This window comes from Acinonyx jubatus, chromosome B2 (genome assembly GCF_027475565.1).
Source record: "Acinonyx jubatus isolate Ajub_Pintada_27869175 chromosome B2, VMU_Ajub_asm_v1.0, whole genome shotgun sequence".
In the NCBI taxonomy this organism is placed as follows: domain Eukaryota; kingdom Metazoa; phylum Chordata; class Mammalia; order Carnivora; family Felidae; genus Acinonyx; species Acinonyx jubatus.
The window spans coordinates 113,909,976-113,931,865 of NC_069385.1; the positions used below are offsets into that span (position 1 = coordinate 113,909,976).

Consider the following 21,890-nt stretch of genomic DNA (forward strand, 5'->3'; position numbering starts at 1 on the left):
TGGTAGTTCAAGTTTTGTTTTTAAATCTAACATAAAATCTTAAGTAATCTGTTACTGTAAAATAATCAACAGAAACGAAAATTGTAAACAGATCCCAGAAAAGTTTCTTAATTCCTGATTATCAGATTCTTGGATCGTTAACAGAAGTTGTTAATTTCTGGTACATGTGGGATGTAATTATGGCCATTTTTCACAAAAGGTATCTTGGTACCACGCTCAGCCAGAACACTGCTGAGATGCACATGTCTAAAAAAGTATTATTTAAATCCTTAGCACTTTAAAGGAGCAGAGAAGTCTCAATCATCATCTTACTTGGCCACTCTTTGCAGCACAACCCGACTGCCACTTCTGCACTGAACTATCCCTTTGGTTTTGGTAACCCCACACTCACCTGATTTCGATCTCTCCATCCATCTCCATCTCAAACTCCTCTTATTCTACTTGTATTTACCAAGGTTCCATTCTCAACTATCTTCTCACCCTACACAACTGGATCTTAAATGAAAGTTACACACAGGAGCAGTAACCAAAGGACGGAAGAAAAAAGGCAAGATTGCCCAGATCCCACCTTGGACACACTAAATTGGAGCTGGGGGAAGCAGCAGTAATGTGTTCTAGAAAGGTTACTAAAGTGATTCTGACAACCCTATCTCTACTCCAGAGGGAACCACTGGTCTAACAACACTTTCTAGGTGACCCTAACTGGCTTCAGCTATGACCTATGTACCCATGTCACCCTAAATGGTGCAGCCATGGTTCACCTTCCCTCCCAAACTTCAGACACCTAAGTTACTTCACATTTAGATGGTCCATAAGCCCTACAATTCAACATGCCCTATTACCATTTTTTGTAGCATAGTAATAATAATGACAACCACCATCAAGTATTGACTAGAAAATCTGGTTAAATTTTAGTTTATGCACCTATTGGGATACCGTGCTGCCATTTAAAAGAAGGTAGAAATGTATATGCTAACTTGAAAAGAACTCTAAAATACAGTTAAAAAAAAAAGCAAGTTACAAAATAAGGTGTAATGTGCTACTACTTGTGTTAGAAAAAAGAATAATGTGATATATGCACAGGAAACTTCTGGAAGGATACTCAAGAAACTTAGCTATGATTCTCACTAGAAAGTGGAACTCTGGGTATGGTGTAGAAGGGAGTATACCCATATACAAATGAATATATACTGTATACCATTTCTGTTATTTGAATTTTCTATTATATGAATGCATTCCTTTTGTAATTTAAAAAAAGAAATTCAAAGATATTGCAAAACTATATAAGAAAATGTACGTGCTATCTGAAAAAGGACTTGTATCCAGAATAAAGAATTCCTAAAAATGAATTTAAAGAACCAGACAACCCAAGAGAAAAATAAGCAAAAGGTTTGAATAAATGCCTCTCACTGACGTTTAGCCAAATCGCCAACAAAGAAAGTTGCTCAATTTCATTAGTCATCAAGGAAATGCAAATTAAAAAACCATAATGTAATAACCCTACACACAACTAAAATGAAAGACACAGTCAGTATCAAGTACTAAGGAACATGTGGAATAACCATAACTCTTATATACTGGTGGTGGGAGTGTAAATTGATAAAAATACTTTAGAAAACTAGCGATATCTACTAAATCTAAACACATATACATACACTTTATAATCCAAAAATTCTTCTGCTGGGTATATACCCAAAGAGAAATGAGTGCTTATGTCCACCAAAAGGCACATGCAAAAACGTTCACAGCCACATTATTAATAATACCCCCAAACCAAAAAGCTCCAAAAAGTGGAATGGGTAAATTATGCTATCATATAATGGAATACAACAAACCAATGAAAAATCATTACCTCTCTACACAAATGTAGATGAATCTCATAGTCATAACGCCGAGAAGGAAAAAGTCATACATAAAAGAGAAATACTATATATTCCCATTACATAAAATTCAAAAACAGGCAAAACTAACCTATAGTGACAAAGGTCAGATATGGTTGGGGGAATCACCTGAGGTAGGGAACAAGGAGACTCCTGCTGGGATATTGGAAACATACTATTTGTCAATTTGAGTAGGTGGTGGTTATATACTTGTATACATATGAAAACAATCATCAAGCTATACATAAAAATCACCAAACTTAAGAAAATGAGAATACAACTGGGAGAAAAATTTTCCAAAAGAGGTACCTGATAATCAGAGGACTGCATCCAATATGCACAAAGAACTCTTAAAACACAATGAGAAAACAAACCCAATGAAAAAAAAAGGAAGAAGACCTAAACAGATATCTCACCAAGACCTGAACAGATACCTCACCAAAGAAGATGTACAGATGGCAAATAAACACCTCAATATTCAACATCACTTATTACAAGGGAATTGCAAATTAAAATAAGATACCACTACACATCTATTAGAATGGCCAAAATTTGGGGCACCTAGGTGGCTCAATCAGTTAAGCATTTGACTCTTGGTTTTGGCCCGGGTCATGATCTCAGTGGTTAGATCATACCCCACATCGGGCTCCCCACTGGACACACTCGCTTTCTCTTCTCTCACTCTCAAAAAAAACAAAACAAAACAAAAAGCCAAAATGCAAAACACTGACAACACCAAATGCTGATAAGCATGTGGAGCAACAAAAACACTCATTCACTGCTCTTGCTGGGAATGCAAAATGATACAATCACTTTGGAAAATAGTTTGGCAGTTTCTTATAAAACTAAACACACTCTTATCATAATCCAGCCATCACATTCCTTGGTATGTACCAAGCTGACAACTATGTCCACAAAAAAGCTTGAACATGAATGTTTAGGGCTGCTTTATTCATAACGGCCAAAACTTGGAAGCAATCAAGATGTCCTTTAGTAGGTGAATAAATAAACTGTGGCACATCCAAATAATGGAAAATCATTTAGTGCTAGAGAGAAATGAGCTATGACTTATGAGGGCGCTGCACTTATGAATGGGATTAGTGCCCTTATAAAAAAAGGTTGAAGAGATCCCTTATCCCTTCTGCTACCTGAAGAGTATAGTGAGAAGACAGCATCATCAATGAGGAAGCTGACTCTCCCCAGACTTAGAATCTGCCAGTGCTTTGATCTTGGTCTTCCAGCCTCCAGAACTATGAAAAAATAAATTTTTATTGTTTATCAGCCACCCAGTCTGTGGTATTTTGTTATAATCCCCTGAATGGACTAAAATACTCAGATTTCAGCCTAGATTCATTCTTAGCTCTCCTACTACAGCATTCACTCAGTTGCTTTATCTTGGGTCCACAGACCCCACAGTCTGTGGATAGAAGTGCATTTAGATCTAATTGGGTTCCTTCATAATCATAGGTGTTTTATTTTATGTATTATTCTGAGAAGAGATCCATGGTCTCCATCCAATTATAAAAAAGGATCCATGGCCCAAAAAGGTTTCAATGCTTTAACTGGACTCTGCTTCAATGCGTATGCCCTCCAATTCTCCACGCTGCTGCCAGTTATTTTCTGAAACATAAATACCATGTCATCACCCTTAAAATCCTTAAATGGTCCCAACTGCTTCCAGGATAAAATCTAAACTCAACTGCATGACAATCAAGAATGTTCATAACTGGCTCCTGCTTATCTCCTCAGCTTCACATATACTGCAGCTAAAATACCGAGCTGTATCTACAATTCTCTCAATTCTGCATGCTTTCTCACTTTTCTCTGCCTTTGCACAAGCTGTTCCTCCAGCATTTTATACCCAGCTTAAGCACCATCTCCTCAGAGAAGCCCTCCTGGCCATCCTCCACTCCCAGTCTCAAAAGGATGCCCTGTCAATGCTCACATCACTTTGTGATGATCCCCCAAAGCACTTTCCTCATGGTATTTGGTCAGTTTATCGGTCTGCGTCCCCTTCTAGACTATGAGCTTTTTTAGGGCAGAAGCCAGAGCAGAGTATATCATGCCTCTAGACCCACAATAAGAGCACTCAACAAATGCTTACTGAACAAGAGATTGGCCTTGGAAAATAGCCAAACTGGCCAAAGGCTGGTCAGAAACCTCATCAACTAACTAGGTAACACTGATCTGGAGCCTGCCACTAATGCAAATGCTCAGTTAAGTAAGATAGTTCTGCCTCTACTAATCTACCACCAATGTTCCTTCATTCAAGGCTGGGAAGTTAGCCTTTAATAAATGTAATTACCACAGTCAGGCACTGTGCCAAGGGCTTGACAGGCATTAGAGCTCACTAAACCTCAAAGCAACTCTAAGGTAGTCTGTTTGTTTGTTTTGGGTTTTTTTTTAAGTTAAAAAGGCAGAGAGGTAAACTACCCAAAGTCAAGCAGAAAGTTTCAAAGTCAGGTTTTAAACTCAGGATTCTAATTCCAAAGCCCATGCCTGCTGAACTCAGTTGGTTTTCTGGAGATAATAGATCAGCATGCCCTTGGAAGAGCCTGGATTGGATAAGAGAGTACATTTCATTAGCCATTCAGCAAATGAGAAAGGTCTTATTCCCCAGGCAGCACTACTAGTAAATTCTTTAACATTTAATGTAACCTCCCCCATAAGTACTAGCTGCAAAATCTTTTTAAAGAGAAAGGCTCAATGAGAGTTGTTTTTCCAAGAACAGCAAGTAAAGATGGGTGAGACTTTGCTGAACTCTCCATCAGGCTTGGGGATTGAGAAGGGAAAAGAACAATCAGTCTCAAGAGATGGAGTTGGTTGTGACAATACCAGTAAAGGAATGGAGAAGGTACATGGAATCTCCATGGCCTGCTGCAAAGAAATACCATGAAGCACTATCCTTTAACAGGCTGAAAAGGTGTCTTTAAGCTTAAAAAAAGAAAGAGCCCATGAGGTTCTAACAGACGGAACACCAATTTGCCGAAAGCTGCTGCTGTTTCCACTAAACTTTAGCCCGGAATTTGCACCACAGCTCTTACCCTCTGATCTTTAACGCTTCCCTGCAAGACCCCAGGGGACTCACACCCTGCACTTCAAGGGAAGACAGAATGTTTTCTTTAATCCTACCCACCACCTGTTCACATTAGTTTCTCTAGCCTTTACAGATGCGACCACCTCTCATATTTTGAGTAGAAAATAGTGACCACAGAACATCTTCATTCCTAATGACCACCACTCCACTTCCATTCACATTCCCCCATCATCATCCCCCTCACATTGCAGTCTTCCTCTTAACCACCTTCTGTGTCCTTCCTGCTCCAACTCAGCCCCAAACCTATTGTGATACATATCTATCCAGTGACTTTTAAAAACAAAACAAACACAGTCCATTATTCCTAGTCCCTAGCTCCAACCAAAACAACATACCATGTAAGTAATGAAAACTATTCGGGTAAACCCAGGGGGCTTTCCACTAAGATCAGAATACCAAATCACTAAATAGTTGAAAACCAAGGGTGAGAGAATGCAGTCTGTAGGGACATATACTTCCACTGAGCAGACTGTACATGGTTATCATTTTCTAAACTAATCCATACTGACACTGAGATCATAAACGCCTAAAGAGACTCACATATATACCATCCAATCTCCATACTTTCATTCGAGACCGTATTTTTATCATTTAAATCACAGCAACAGTTTCTTGATTAGATCCCACCCAATATGCACTGAAGAAAAATATTAGCCTTACCAAAAAAAAAAAAAAATACATGGTTTGAGTACCTCTCACTGGCAGTGGGGGGTGGAGAAGAGGGGTGACATGGAGACAGGGAGAGCCAATTAATAGTGACTTACCCACAGAAACAAGGAATATAGGCCTCAAAGATTACATGAACACATCCCCCCAACCAACAAAAGTTCCCCTAACCAAACATTTCTGTGGATCAACATCAAGAACATTCCTTTATTTTTAAAGGTGAGTAGCACGGCTTTGTATTATTTCAAAAGACAAACTACATAAAACTATGTAAAGTCATAAATTATGAGGATTTTATATACACGTGCAAAGTTTCATATGCAAACACACAAAGACTTGAAAAACCTGGTTTTCTGGATTTCAGTGGCATCTAAAGAAGAAAACAAATAATACCATCCATGCCTCCCCAAGGACAGAAACCTAGAAATAACAAAACTAGAAACAGTTCACGCTGAAATATACCACACCTGGGGCTCCTGGGTGGCTCAGTCAGTTAAGCATCTGACTTTGGCTCGGGGTCATGATCTCTTCGTTTGTGGGTTCAAGCCCCACGTTGGGCTCTGCACTGTCAGTGCAGAGCCTGCTTGGGATGCTGTCTCCCTCCCTCCCTGTCCCCTGCTTGCTCTCCATCTTTCTTTCTCAAAAATAAATAAAAAAACATTAATTTTTAAAAAATGAAATATACCACACCTTCTCCCACCTCCAGTTTGTTTTTTATTATTTTTTGCCAGTTAATATACTTCTGGCCAGTTTAAGAATGACTGTATTATTCAACCCACTTTGTATCTCACTCATTACATTAAAAAAAATTCTTTCAGGCTATAACTTGCCAGCACATCTATTCATATACGGCACCGTAGAAATGGCTGAAAATTGAAAAAACAATAACCTGAATGAAATAGGCAGACTTTGAAAGCACAAATATGCTCAGCAAAGCCCTCCACCCCCACTGTGTTCTCCAAATTCCTGCCCCCACTCTTCCAGCTAGGTACTATAAGCTACAGAAACTTCACACTATGTTCAGAAATTCTACCAACATAAGCATGCGAGAGAAAATCAAATGCCTGGCATAAGAACCTGACTACAGAAAGAATATTTGTGATACTTTTGAATGGTCAGAATACTTCTCCTTCCAAGAAGTGTGGCTGAGAGTGGTTATTTTATATAAAGGCACTTCAACTTACCAATGTGTAAGAGTCCAAGAAATAGGTAAGACATCAACAATTGTTACTCCACACCATTCCACTTGAACAGAAAGAAATGAGAAAAGGCACTCCCCCCAAAGGTCCCAAGTGCATCACCAACCTCACTCTTTGCCAGGTCATTAATGAGGCGGCAATGCAGCTAACTAGAGCCTGTCCACAAATTAGAAACACAAAATGCTATGGCGTGGTCTGCTCCTATCCCCCTCACCCTCCAATCACCCACAGCCAGGGTGATAGCAAACTCCATTAATGACCTCTCCCAGGACATTCTTCTGCCTTAATCACACCTGCCTATGATACAGGACATCTGGTACAGTTGAAGGAATTGATGCAATTAGTAGCCAGTACTGCACCTTCCTCCTACTGTATTCTTCCTTCCTCTGGTTAACAACTGCAGCCACAACTTCAGATGTCCGGCACTGCTTGCAATTCAGTCCCCTGGCCTCAAGGATGACAAGGCATTTTCATTCATCTTGTACCATTCGCTTAGCCTGGTTTTGCCCAATGTTGCTGGATATTCCAATACATTCCAAGTTTTTCTATACGTGGGAACTTGAATTTACCAGAAAATCCAATGCACTTATTCCCAATCACATTTCAAAAACTGCCATATGAGATTTACATTTGTAAAAATAAATATTCCTCCACAAAAGTCAGAGTCCAAGGTGAATACCTTCAAAAAGTCTCTCACTAAAAAGAAAAAAAAATTGATTCTCTATTAGCCCAACACTTCCCTGTATGGGTCTCTGAGGTTCCCAGTTTAACAGTGCTAAGAAAAGAGCAAAGATGATTGACTCAAAAGCTAACATGAAAAAAAAATGTTCAAATTATGGACTAACTTGTACTGACATTTTAATTCCCAAAACTGAGCAAAGGAGCACTTCCCAGTAATCTGAATTAACAATAGCATTACTTCCCCCAATGAAAATAAAATGTTAGAGCTGGAAAGCAACTTAGAGCTAAATTAGACAAGTCCCTCATTTTCAGAAGACAAGAAAACAGGGGTCTGGAGAACTCACAAAATAAGCTTGAATGTCAATTATAGCTCAACAAAACTGAGGAGGAAAAACAAATAGGCTTGAAAATCCTGGCTGGCTGTCAGGTCAATGTTCTAGATGAGCACTGTCCAAAAGAACTTTCTGGGAGTTTGAAGTGTTCTATATATGTGTTCCCCAATAGGGTAGCCACTAGCTACTGAGCTAGTTAAATGCTACTTAAAAAGTAGCTACTGCAACTGAAGAACCGAAATTTTATTTAATTTTAATTAGTATGAATTTAAATTGCTATATGTAACTAGTAGCTACTGTATTGCACAGCACAATTCTAGAAGTTGTTCTCAGATTCTGGTTTTTAAAACTTCAAATGAAGCTGTTTAACCTCTCTTCTGCATTTAACACATACAGAAAATTTCTTCTTTATATCTAAAATATTTCATTCAGCAGCATAATCTTGTTATGTGGAGACCCAGCCCAGAGCAAGATCAGCCTGTTTCTCAAAGCCCCTAGCAGAACTGAGTGACATTAGTGTCATCCACCCAGTTGGACTGAAGTCCCTCTTTCACCAACCATTCACACAAGTCCCACAAGCCTGACACTACCCAACAAGCCTGAATCTGGAAGATTTTTCAAGTGCCTCATTAAAATTACACAAGTGTTGAAGTGTGACCAGTCACTTCCTACATGTGGCATTGTTGAGATACCAAACTTTACCTTTCTTCAAAAAAAAAAAAAAAAGGAATTTTTAACGTCAATCTTTATCTATGATTACTGTAGGATTCCAAAACTTCCCTTCAGTTTGCACACAACCTTTTTAGGATTTAATAAAAATCCAAATCATAGGGGTGCCCAGGTGGCTCAGTTGGTTAGGACTTGGACTTCAGCTCAGGTCATGATCTCATGGTTCATGAGTTCGAGCCCCACGTCAGGGCTCTGTGCTGACAGCTCAGAGCCTAGAGCCTGCTTCAGATTCTGTGTCTCCCCCTCTGTCTGCCCCTCCCCTGCTCATTCTCTGTTTCTCTCTCCCTCAAAAATAAACATTAAAAAAAAAACAAGATTTTAAAAAAATCCAAATCCTGTTAGTTCTCACTGTCTTAGTACTCTGCTCTCAGTAAATACTAAATATGCTTGGGTGTTTTTTTTTAAGGACTTTATTCAGGGGCACCTGGGTGGCTCCGTCGGTTGAGCATCCAACTCTTGATTTCAGCACAGGTCATGATCTCACAGTTTGTGAAATCAAACCCCACACTGGGCTCTATGCCGATAGCGCAGAGTCTGCTTGGGATTCTCTATCTCTCTGCCTCTCCCTTCCCCAAAATAAATTAACAAAAATTAAAAAAAAAAAAAAGATTTTATTCATTTCAAAAGATCCTTAGCCTTGATTTTTCTACCTAGGAAAAGGTTAGTCTGTGAAAATTAATGTTAACTTTAATACTATGAAGGATTAAGAAGAATTTTAGTCAAAACTTTTCAGTAGAACGTAAACTACTGGATTCTCCTTTTTATGAGGAGGAGGGTGAATGGGAGAAGAGGATGATACCAAAAGAGCAGTATGTCCTATATGTTAACTGAATCTAACTTTAAAAAGCTATTGCTTCAAACCAAAGTAAACAAAGACCATGTTTTCCTTAACAAAAAAATAAACTCCCTGTGTTCCGTCAAATCAAAGGGACAGTTTCATGTTTTCTGAATACCCAAATATAATCAGGAAAATGGGGCAAGTAGACAAATGCACAGTGAATACTTCATTACATCACACTGCATCTTCAGGTGCACATAATACTGAAAGACACAAAGTAAAACTGCACAAATGAGCTGTTTTGTTTTTAAGGTAACGTTTAAGGGAATTTCATAATCGAGGGATAATTAGTGACATCACTGAAATAATCATTCTACTGATTAACTAGTAATTCATGCTGTGTTCACATGAACTTGAAAGCCCAGGTTAAGCTGGTTGAAGCGTGGCAACATGTTCTAAATTGGGAGACTGAGACTGAAGAACCAAGGGCCACACACTGTTCAGAACCAGGCACACTAGCCAGATGACTCACAAAGTGACAGAAACAGGGTTCTACATCAATTCCCCAGCCTGGGATCCAGGCGGGGGGGGGGGGAGAAAGAGACAGATTTTATTCAACTAACTAGTCACACCTTGTTATTCCCAAAAGTGAAACGGAATAGAACAAATCATCTTTTATGTTCTATCAACTTTCTACTAGTAACCTCTTCAGAAATGGAATATAGTTTGTGAGATTACTCTTCATCTCTGCCTAACCCCATCTTTATTTAAAATACATTATTATCTAGCAGATCTAGTTGGTGAAATAAAATGCTTCAACAGAACAGATCACAAAAATAAAATCCTAATAAAATCTATTTCCCTAAAGAAAATTCATCCATGTAACATTTATTTTATGACATGGTTCGTTAAGAAGAGCTTATTTTTTATCAAAAACAATGAATAGTTTACCAAATAAAACTCACATTTATTTTTTTTTATTTTTTTTAATGTTTATTTATTTTGGACAGAGAGAGAGAGAGAGAGAGAGAGAGAGAGAGAGACAGAGCATGAGCGGGGGAGGGGCAGAGAGAGACAGAGACACAGAATCCGAAGCAGACTCCAGGCTCTGAGCTGTCAGCACAGAGCCCGATGCGGGGCTAGAACTCACAGACCACGAGATCATGACCTGAGCCGAAGTTGGATGCTCAACCGACTCAGCCACCCAGGTGCCCCTAAAACCCACATTTAAATGTTCCATTATTCCCAAAGAACAAGACTGAACATTTGTCAACTATACTTTAAACTAATTTATGAAAGAAATAGTAGTTCCCAAAGTTTCCATAATATTACAACAGATTGTCTCCAATTGTAAAGGCAAAATATCAGTACTTGATTTTTATACTTAGTAAGTGAAATTTGAAAAAAGTCCATTTTTTCTTATCTAATTATCTTTTTTTCTTATCCTATAATATAGTCAGTACATTAGTGTCTTAAGTCTTCTCCCTCTCTCTTTTTTTAAAGTTTATTTTATTTATTTTGAGGGAGAGAGAGTCAGCAGGGTGGGGGCAGAGAGAGAGAGAGAGAGAGGGAGAATCCCAAGCAGGCTCCTCACTGTCAGCACAAAGCCTGACTCAGGGCTCAATCCCACAAACTGCAAGATCATGACCTGAGATGAAATCAAGAGTTGGGCACTACAGAGCCACCCAGGCACCCCTCTTCTTCCTCTCTTTTTTAGAATATTTCTTTTTTTTTCTTTTTTCCAACGTTTATTTATTTTTGGGACAGAGAGAGACAGAGCATGAACGGGGGAGGGGCAGAGAGAGAGGGAGACACAGAATCAGAAACAGGCTCCAGGCTCTGAGCCATCAGCCCAGAGCCCAACGCGGGGCTCGAACTCACGGACCGCGAGATCGTGACCGGGCTGAAGTCGGACACTTAACCGACTGCGCCACCCAGGCGCCCCTAGAATATTTCTAAGTCTGTTCTTTCAACACCGTTTGAAAATGCCTGTAAAGAATCTACGCGTTTCGGTACATTTTAAACGTCTAAACAACTTAAAATGCAACTTCAACTAGTAACACTTATACCCATATCATTTAAAAGTGCTTTTGTGTATGTATATATTTCTAAAATACTATTTCTAAAATGATATTTTTATTATTTTAAAATACTATTTCATTTCAGGTTTATTACAAACTAGTATGTTTTTCGCAGGACTACGGAATGCCTAAAAATTAGCCAAGAAAATACTCGTATTTCACTAAAAGTTTTAAGTACATACCTCAGGGAAAAAAACGGTTTATGATCATTAACTCTAAAAACATTGTACACACCACACAATTTTCAACTTTTGTAAAGAGGTAAATCTTCAACAATTTCCAAGGTAGCAAAGTTTCCCAGTGGAGAGATGGTCTCTCCGTAGAACAGTAACTTAATTCCATGCCCACAATTAAACAACATAAACCAAGAGGGAGAGAAGTAGAAACTTTCCTTATTCCAAATACTCACACATTTGCATTGTGTGCTCCTCTTGTCATTCTACTTTCTAACTGTTGCATTCCCACAAAAAAGACCTCACAGCTCTCTTGTTTAAGCAAGCCCCACTGACTGGTGTCCTGACTGGACAATGCCAGGCAGCAAGTCTGGCAGCCTAAGTAACTAAAGAGCAATCTTAAAGGAACTGCCTTTAGTCTACTGGTGCCAGAACATTCTGCTAAGAGGCTCCTCTGCAAAGGACTGTGGCTAGCTGACTTTACAGACCTATGGCTTCCACAGAATGCAATGCTGACTGAAGTTTTCGGGTAACACACTCACCTTCATTTTCATGAAAGAAAAAGGCACAAGATACCTACTGCATGGCTCTCACAGCTTTCTACTTTTCTCCATTCTGTCTAGCTACCACACAGGTGCAGGCCCCAATCATCCCTGGTCTGGATTACTCCTCCTGATAAGACTTCTGTACCTCTAGTAATACCCCACGAACATAAAAACACCACATTCATATACACACACACCCAGACCCCTCTCAACATCATCCAATCTTTCACGTTAAAGAAACTCACGCCACTACGTGTTCAAAGTTCTTCAATAGTTCCTGAGTGAACTCAAGATAAAAGTCCAAAGACCTAGGCATTACCTACAGAGCCCTACATCACCAACTGCTCTCACCATCTCACCCTCATCTCTAGCAAATTGCCCTTCACAATCTACCAGTCAACTCCAATGAACTTTTAAGTTCCTCAAATGTGGGGTGCTTTCTCTCACATCCAGGACTTCACCCATGCTATCCCCTCCACCTGAAAGAAACTCTTCTAATTCCATTCTCCCCTACCCTTCCTGCAGGCCTAGGCCGGTGTCACTTACTCCAGGCTACCTTCCTCTACCTCCACCTCAATTAGGTAAGCGCCCCTGCCATTACACCCTGTACCAATCCTAACATACTTTATTCTGACACTTTACTTCTGCTCCCAGAAGACGGGGCCAGTGCCCCCTTGTCCACCATTATACCAGAGACACTCAATTATTCGTTGAATATATTCAAGGTTACTTAATGAACATAGTATGAATGTGGCCCATACAGTAAGAAATACATGTTCGGTTCGGAGTCAGTCATGATAAAACTCTGCAGCAATATCATTACACTTTGGTATAGAATGCAAACTACACAGGTACCTACAAACTCCTTTAGAAAAGGTTAAAACATTACACATTAAAAAGAACACTTTTCAACATAAAAATATTAGTTTTGTGCTCACAACTCCTATCAGGCAAACTGCAGTTCATTAAAAAGGGCCAGATTGAAAGTATCAAAAAAGCAGGACTGATTGCTTATAGGTCAAGTATGATACCAGTTTCACTAATCCTCCCTGCAACTATCAAACTTTCTTGGCATTATTCAGAACTCTGCAGCCTAAAAGTAAAAGGCTATTCCATTTCCTTAGTTTCTATGTCTTGACATAAGTCTTTCAATAAGGGTTCTGCTCAAGATAATGGTCCCAAGGACAAACTTGTTGCCAGGAAACAAGCCTCTCTCTGATACATCCTGGGCATTAGTTGCCATTGGCAGCTACTTTCTTTGAGCCACATGTCTTCTTATGAGTTACAATCAGAGGCTTGTGACACCAGATTTTTCCAGGGCAGCAGATTGATGTCATAAACGTGATGGTACTAAGCACTCTGACGAGCTCACCAGCTCCACCCTACACTCACTGCATACAAGGGGCAAGTTATCCACCTCTCAAAGCCTCAATTTCCTCATCTATAGTGGGATAATGGTTGTACCTCCTAAAATTCTGTGGGAATTAGATTGTCCAGGAAAGCACTTAGCAGACAACCCAATTATTAGGAAGACTATAAAACCTAAAATATTTTCACATCTTCAAAACTTTTGCTAATACCATAACTTATTTTTGACTAACATCTTTCCACCAAGTATTTTTTTAAGAAAAGGCAGAAAAGAGGACAAAATGAGAACCTATTTCTGTCACGACCTTTCAATTTGACAAATTCCACAGAAATCTACATTAAGATCAACTTTCTTTCTCTTCACTCCCAAAAATCCCAGACTTAATCTGTACTTCAACCATTCCTAACATCTGGGGGATAGCAAAAATAAAATACTTAAATACATCTTTCCAAAATGTTCTCACCAGAAATAATCATTTCCTTACTGCCTCTATACACTATGAAATATACTAGGTCTTTGGAAAATAGAGGAAAAAGGGATCAATCACAAAAGTCCTTCAAAGTCTCCCAATTCGTCTACAATTAGAGTCATAAGGTAGGATGGAGGCACCTGTTAGGTAAGAGGGATGGTAATCCATAAAACTCCAAGTGTTAACAAGGAGAATTTAAAATGTAACTGTAGGTGAAAAAGTTAATTTCCCACCTCACAGTTTTTCACCCTAACAGGATGGTCAAGTAATAACGCAGGCTGGCCAATGTAAATATTTTTATCATTAAAAAAAAAAAAAAAAAAAAAAAAAATGGAGAGAGATGAATTTGAGCCAATTGAGCAAACTGGCTCTCACGTTCCCAAGCCAGGTTGACTTGAGTTGGGTGTTCTGGGTTTTTGTTTTTTATTTTTTGGACAAGGAAATTTTACAGAACTCCTGAAATGTGTTTTAAATAAAGGGGAGACCTCCATATTCTTATAACTTTACCCTAGACTCGGCTCTGGGCTCGATTTTTAAAGATGGGTGACGTGTGAACAGCTTCCTAAAAGCAAATAGGGCACTGGGATATAATTTAGGAAGTGATGATGCAAGTCTCTGGGGGACAAGGAGGGAGGGGGAGGTGAAAAAGTCAGAGGAAATACCCTCCTGGTGCCTGGGCACCAACTCATACCAAGGCAGGGAGGGAGGGCTGGCCTCCACATGCCAAGGGAAGGGGCACCCCAGCCTCACCCGGAGGTGCCAACACCGCCCCCTCATCCCTCTCCGCTGCCCTGCCCCCCCTCACCAGTGGCCCGGGCGGCCCCTGTTGGCCCAAACCTCTGGCAGGAGAGTCCCAGAGGGTGGCAGTGCACCCGGGCCAGGGCCTTCTCTGCCCACCTCCAGCTCCCCACCCAGCGCCCCTCCCCGAGACTCGGCCCCTGCCCCCTCCCTGTAGGCCCGGCTAGGGCCCAGCCCCCAGGGTTCCGGCCACCCCCGGCCCCGAGGCCTGCCCGGGCAGCCCCCGCGCCAGCGCCCCCAGCCCCCGCCCCCACCCCCACCCGGCCGGGCACTTACCCCCAGAAGCCGCAGGGACAGCGAGGCGGCAGACTGGGCGCTTTGCTGCGCTCGCTCCCGGCGTCTCCCATGGTGCTCGGCGGCGGCGGAGCTCGGCGGCGGCAGCGGTGGCGGCGGCTGGGCCTGGGCCCCGCTTGAAGGAGGCGGCGGCGACTACGGCGGCGGCGTCGGGGGGCTCGGGGCGGGGGGAGGGGGAGGGAGCGGGCGCGCGGGCGGGCGCGAGTCCGAGGCTCCGAGCCGGGATTCCAGGCCGGTCAGCTGGAGGCGGGCCGCACCACTCGGCCTGCAGAGATGGGGGGGCCGGGGGAGGCGCGGAGAGGGAGGGTAGCTGAGGAGGAGGGGCGTGCGGGTGAACCGAGGACCGCGGGGGAGGAGGGAAGACCCGGCGCCCTCGGCAGCTCCCACCGCCGCTCGCAGCCAGAGCGCTGTCCCGCGCGGCGGCGCTGGGAAGGACCTGAGGCCCCCGCCGGCTCTGGCGTAGCAGCGGCGGCTGTGAAGCCCCGGGCCTCGCTCGCTCCGTCACGCTCCCCTCCCCCGAAGGCTGCGCTGACCGGACAATGGCCGCTCCGCCCCCTCCCCTCCTCACACACCCCTCCTAAGGAGTCACAATGGTCTCGCCCGGGGGAGCCGCCGCCAAAGCCCAGCAGCTGATCAGCTGGGATCCGGGCGTGCCACTTTGTTCAGCCCCCTCAAAGGAAGAGTACGGGGCTGTGGGCAAAGCCGAGAGCGTCGGGCTATCACCCGGCGACGGGCCTCTGAGGTTTTCATATTCTTGGAACTTTTAAAATCTGAGGCAAACTTACCTTCTCCCTGTCTGAAGAAGGGGAGCAGGTTTCTGAGTACCCTGGGGCACGTTGCCTCCCCCCAAACGCGAATGGTACGCCCCGAGCGGGAGGAGGAGGAGTAGATTAGTTGTTTAGGGTAAGTCGGGCCAGTCCCAGAGCGGCGGACGAGTGCTACGCATGCGCCCGGAGACCCCGTAACCGGGTACTGGGAGGGGCCAGAAGGGAGTGCTTCCAAATCCGGAAGTGGGTCTCTCTCTTCCCGGGGTTGCGGGGGTCTTTAGCTGCTGGGAGGTCTACCAACCGGCTGCTGCTCCCTGCTATGGGCGATGCCAGGGACCATTTCTCCACTAACTGCCAATCCCCTAGAAATCTGTCTTCCCAGTCCCCCCACACCCGACCCACTCTTCCAGTTCCACCCGGAGAACTGGTCTCTTCTTGGCAGTAATGAACTTAAGGGAAATGTCCCTCCCCTCCCCCGCCCCAGGAAGGGCGGGGTGCAGGAGGGTAGTGTCTCTGTGAAGTTCCGAGCTCCTCCTCCCCTTTCTGTGCCCCCAGCCTCAGAGACACAAGTTCACTCCCGATACCCAGACTAAAAGAGCCTCTTTTTTTTCTAGAGTGGACATGTTTGGTTTGGGGAGGGGACCTATGGCCGAATCAGTGATGAAAATTAACGTAAGCAAAGAAGTTCGAGCCACCAAAAAATAAGCCTTTAGCGCTTCTTGTCTTTCATCTTGAACTCATTCTGAGTTCCAGCCAATCGTGAGCAGAAGGCGATTGTAGATGGCAAATGTCAACGCGGAGGAAACTTCCACCATATCTACTGGAGAGGTGACTCCCACAGCTGAGACCCTTGTTGGCGAACTTCGAAGGTCACTGCTACTTCCGGAAGGCTTCCTGGCTCTTAGAAAAGGCAGCTGTGTACCCCTGATTCGGCAAGAATACGAGACCCTCAGAGGATATTACCTAGATTAATTTTATTGTCAAATGTTATTATTTCTATATCTACCATTATGTCTGTGCATGCTCTGTGGACTTGTTGACATTTATGTCGCTTCTTTTGGCCTCTAAAGAGCAAGGATCACATTTAGCTTAGCATCTTCTAAAAGATGCTGTGGATGATAAAGACAAATGATTGCAAAAATCAAGTTCTTTACAGCCAATGCACTTCCAAAAGTGAGTGCTGATTTTCGTAATATTTAGTTTCGACTTTGTGCATTTTCACAAGCCTTCAATGAGTAGTTATGTCAAAAGTCCATTGAGTGGATGAAGCCATACAGCCATACAGCTAGGTGCTTTCATTGGACTCACATTCCCCTTAAATCTTCACTTAAACTAACATGAAATTGCCACATTCTTAAAAGACTTATAGCTTTTGAGTTTAACAGACCAAGATTAAGTGGGACTCTCTCTCTATTGGCATTTTGATGGTCTTTTATATATGGAAAAAGTAAACCTAAAACCAAAAGGAAAATTTAATATAAACTGTGATTGTCATCTTACAAACTGCTTGCCTACCTGTCTGCTTGCCAGTTATTCTTTTTAACAAGCATTGACTGACTACCAAGATGTGCACAAAATTTTCTAAGGCCTTATCCCTCCTGTTACCCTCTGCACCACTGCTCTTCCTCTCTCTTGCCCAGGACACTACTCCTGCCCATTCAGGCATATGTTATCTCTTCAATGCCTTGCCTTTGCTAACAAGGCAGAATTAGTCCCTCCTTCCTCTGCCCACATAATCTCCATTATAGGACCAAGAAATATACATGTTTGTCTCCTACCACAAAACCTAACTCCAAAAGGTTTGGCTGATAGAAATAGCTGCTAAGTACTCTCAACGCAGTGGGGATACAAGATGCTCAGAAGGTATCACCTAGATTAATTTTATTAGCAAATATTATTTTATTTCTATAAATGCCATTCTGTTTGTACATTATCTGTATACTTGTAGGATCCACAAATCACCATGGGATTGAAGCCAACTCAATCCATGTTTACTGAATGGAAGAGCTTATTTGATAAGAAGCCACTCTTAGTCAAGCCTCTTGTATCTGCAAGGAACAGAAACCCACTGAAACTTTATGCAAAAATTAATTAATTGATTAATAGGGGCACCTGGGTGGCTCAGTGGTTGAGCTTCCAAATCTTGATTTTAGCTCAGGTCATGATCTCATGGTTTGTGGGTTCAAACCCACTCTGGATCCTCTCTCTCTGTCCCTCCCTTGCTCATGCTCTCTTTCTCTCTCTCAAAATAAAATAAACTTTTTAAAAAATTAATGAATTAATAATAATTTATTGAAGGAAATAATCTTTTTTCTTTCAACGTTTATTTTTTTTTTTTATTTTTGGGACAGAGAGAGAAGCATGAACGGGGGAGGGGCAGAGAGAGAGGGAGACACAGAATCAGAAACAGGCTCCAGGCTCTGAGCCATCAGCCCAGAGCCCGACGCGGGGCTCGAACTCACGGACTGCGAGATCGTGACCTGACCTGGCTGAAGTCAGACGCTTAACTGACTGCACCACCCAGGCACCCCTGAAGGAAATAATCTTAAAGAACCCAAGAGCACAAAGAGCAAATAGATCTCATGAAGGACTGGAAGAGGGATCTAAAATACAGAAGCCAAGTAGCTAGTTTCTCATCTCTTGTTCTCTCTGGTCACACATTCTTCCATCTCTTTCACTCTACAGAGCTGCTTCATTCTTCTCTGCAGACCTGCTTCCACTGCTTCTCTGGGAATATAGTCAAACATGACTATCCGAGCTCGCCTAGCCTCACCTCAAGAACCAACAGAAATTAATTAATTATCTATGAATCCCAGTTCTCAAGGGAAAGAACCTTATTGGTCAAATTTACGTCAGGTTGTCTATTCTTGATAGGATAACTTTGAGCCAGTCAAGGCTTTTTGTTTTGTAACACAAACATGACTGTCAGAGGTTCATCCTTGTAGCCTGTGGTTCTCAAAGGTCAGTTATGTTCTTGGCAAAGATTCCAAAATGTATCTAACACAGACCAAAAAAGGAGTAAATTACAGCCTGAAATCAAAAAGCATAAAGAAGAGTGGACATGTTCAAGAAACTAACTCCTATTTAAACTATTTCAGGCCTGGGGCACCTGGCTGGCTTAGTTGGTAGAGCATGCAACTCATTAATCTCAGGGTCATGAGTTCAAGCCCCACATTTGCTTAAAAAAAATTTTAGGGGCACCTGGGTGGCTCAATCGGTTGAACGTCTGATTTTGGTCTAGGTCACAATCTCAAAGTTTGTGGGTTCAAGCCCAGCATCCAGCTGTACACTGACAGTGTGGAGCATGCTTGAATCCTCTCTCCTCTCTCTCTGCCCCTCTCCTGCTCTTTCGCACTCTCTCTCTCTCTCTCTCTCAAAATAGATAAACATTAAAAAAATGTTTTTAGGGGCACCTGGGTGGCTCAGACGGTTAAGCGTCCGACTTCAACTAGGTCATAATCTCGTCTGTGAGTTCGAGCCCCGCGTCGGGCTCTGGGCTGATGGCTCGGAGCCTGGAGCCTGCTTCAGGTTCTGTGTCTCCCTCTCTCTCTGCCCCTCCCCTGTTCATGCTCTGTCTCTCTCTGTCTCAAAAATAAATAAACGTTAAAAAAATTTTTTAAATGTTTTTAATTTTTAAGTAAACGTAAAAATAAATACCAAAAAAATAAAAAAAATTATTAAAAAAAAACTGTTTCAGGCCTAAAATTAAATGGCATTCCCTCAAAGAAGCTTTCATTGACCACCCCCTATCCCCACTTAAAATTATATTACCCTATTTTTATCTTCTGTGGCACCCTTTTCCTTTGTAGAACCTATCACAGTTTATAATTAAATATTTATTCATGTTTTCTCTCCAAAGATCGTGTCTGTCTTGTTCACCATTATTTATACAATGCCCGGGACACATTTGGTAGACATTAATAAATATTTGTTGACCAACAACAACAAAAAATAATATGAAACCCATATGTGAATTGGCACCCTATTCAGACTATCCTGGGGGAATGTGTACCACATACCTTCCCTACAAGACACTGAAACTCACTGCAAGCTTTTTCATCACACAAAATGAGACCCAGTGTTCATTTGCTCCCTCTTATGTTCCTAGCTGGCTAACTTTTCACCCTTCGTTCCCAAGGTTTCTATCGGAAAAGCCCTTGAACCAGTTCCTATAACATGCCCACTTAGTTGGCTGAATGCTCAGAGAGAACATAAAATTTCAGGGCATCATCAAATTAGGGGACCAAAGTGTGGGGGTAATTGTCAGAAGTGCTTTTGTCATAATTGTCTTGACTATTTTCTAGTGTAGATTACGTTCCAGATGAGCCTGTGATGTGACTCTTGGGAGTAGTTTGCAATCACCATTGGCCTAAAAGGAGCCATCTACGTGCTCAGTAGGGTCTAGTAAAGGATAATATTAATGCTTCAGCAGCCAGAGCTCTTGAAGTAGCAACTGAGGTTGTATGGGAAAGAGCCAGGTATGACTCAAGGGCATGGGCTCACAAGGGCTGCTTTCTTAGTAATACTGAGTCCAAAGACCTTAACCCTGCGAGAGACAGCCAAAAAGGAGACACTCGTGGAGACCTGAGAGAAAACAGATGGTCCTCTAACTCAGATTCTAATTCTTACCCCACAACTCTAACTCCCAGGGCCAACCCTTCCATCAGAATTCATTCTACCTTGGTATTAGCCCCAATGTCCATTCTACACTCTAGCCTCCGTCTTAATCCTAATCCTAACATGATCTGGAAAAATTAATCCTAGATTTCAGACCTAATCCCAACCTTAATTCTGTGATCTTAACAAAGGCTCCTTGCCTTGCCACTGAGTTATTTTCCTCAGTTCCTCTCTCTTATGTCCCTTGACCCTGACCCACTCCTGGGAACAGAGAATCCTATAACACTCTGGCCCCCTAGGCAGAATGGGAGCCAGTTTTAATAATCCTAAAAAAAGAAAAGGGCCTTGGGCTGCTAAGAAAGAGAAAATGGGGCATTTCTCACCTGCACGGGAGGCAGCAACCATGCCCAGTCACAACATGTCCTGTTTGCCTAATTCAGACTGCCCAGCCCTCTGAAAGTCCAGAAAAGATGCAATCCGAGTTACCTGTGTAGACTTAGGAATGTGTGACATAGCTGGCCAAAAGAAGATCTGAGACCTTTCTGCAAAATGATAGGGTTAGATTAGATGAATGTCTTTCAAACCACATTCTCAGCAAGAATTCTGGTTTCTGCGTTCCTCCCACATTTGGGTTTGGTTTTCCAAAAGGGGAAAAAAAAAACTTTTTTTTTTTAAAGTCACTGAACTAGACCCTCTCTAAGGTTTCTTCTGGCCCCGGAGTTTTCTGATATGCAGTTGATTCTTTTAGTCACTTACGGTCCACTTGGCATGGATAAACTCTCAGAGCCAGGAGAAAAGAAGAGCAACCAAGCATACCATCTTCAGCCCTTCTCAGGAAACTAAAAATAAATTAAATAAAATGAAGAGTGCAATGGAGAAGAGAGGGGAGGGGAGGGGAGGAGAAAACGCTGCCATTTCACGTCTCATGTTCCCATGTTCATGAAGCAATTGCTGATTTCCCTGCTGCTCACACCCATCTTGGTGTGAAATTTGATTTTACTGACTTTTAAATTTCTTTTCAAGAATGGAAATACTGTTTTTCCCTGAAATAGTTGACCTTTGTGAGGAAAATTTTTCAAATAATAAGAACGCAAAAGCCCTCCCTAATATCACTTCCTAGAGAGACCCTTTGTTAACAGTTTGTTATGTAGCCCTCCAGGCTTTTCATTTATATATTGTTATATAAACGGGGTCATGTAACACAGTATACTCTAGCCGATTATTTTTAACTTAGAAATATGTCATGAACGGGGTACCTGGGTGGCTCAGTCGATAAACGTCCAACTTTGGCTCAGGTCATGATCTCCCAGTTCACGACTTTGAGCCCCACATCGGGCTCTGTGCTGACAGCTTAGAGCCTGGAGCCTGTTTCTGATTCTGTGTCTCCCCCTCTCTGCCCCTTCCCCACTTGCTCT

At 42.2% G+C, this 21,890-nt stretch overlaps 1 protein-coding gene and 1 long non-coding RNA gene across 5 annotated transcripts in view; one reads left to right on the forward strand and one right to left on the reverse strand.

The window, feature by feature from the left end:
- Positions 1-15,206, reverse strand: part of ZFAND3 (zinc finger AN1-type containing 3) — a 323,061-nt gene extending 307,855 nt beyond the window's left edge. For all 4 annotated transcript variants that reach the window (XM_053222859.1, XM_027057837.2, XM_053222858.1 and 1 more), the window contains exon 1: positions 15,074-15,206. In XM_053222859.1, the coding sequence (XP_053078834.1) occupies positions 15,074-15,144 (71 nt within the window). In that variant the 5' untranslated portion in view covers positions 15,145-15,206. The remainder of the gene's footprint in view (positions 1-15,073) is intronic.
- An 8-nt stretch (positions 15,207-15,214) lies between these two features.
- Positions 15,215-18,132, forward strand: LOC128315645 (uncharacterized). The gene is made up of 2 exons (XR_008298626.1): positions 15,215-15,950; positions 16,473-18,132. It is a non-coding gene; the product is annotated as an uncharacterized LOC128315645 (long non-coding RNA).
- The last annotated feature ends 3,758 nt before the right edge of the window (positions 18,133-21,890 follow it).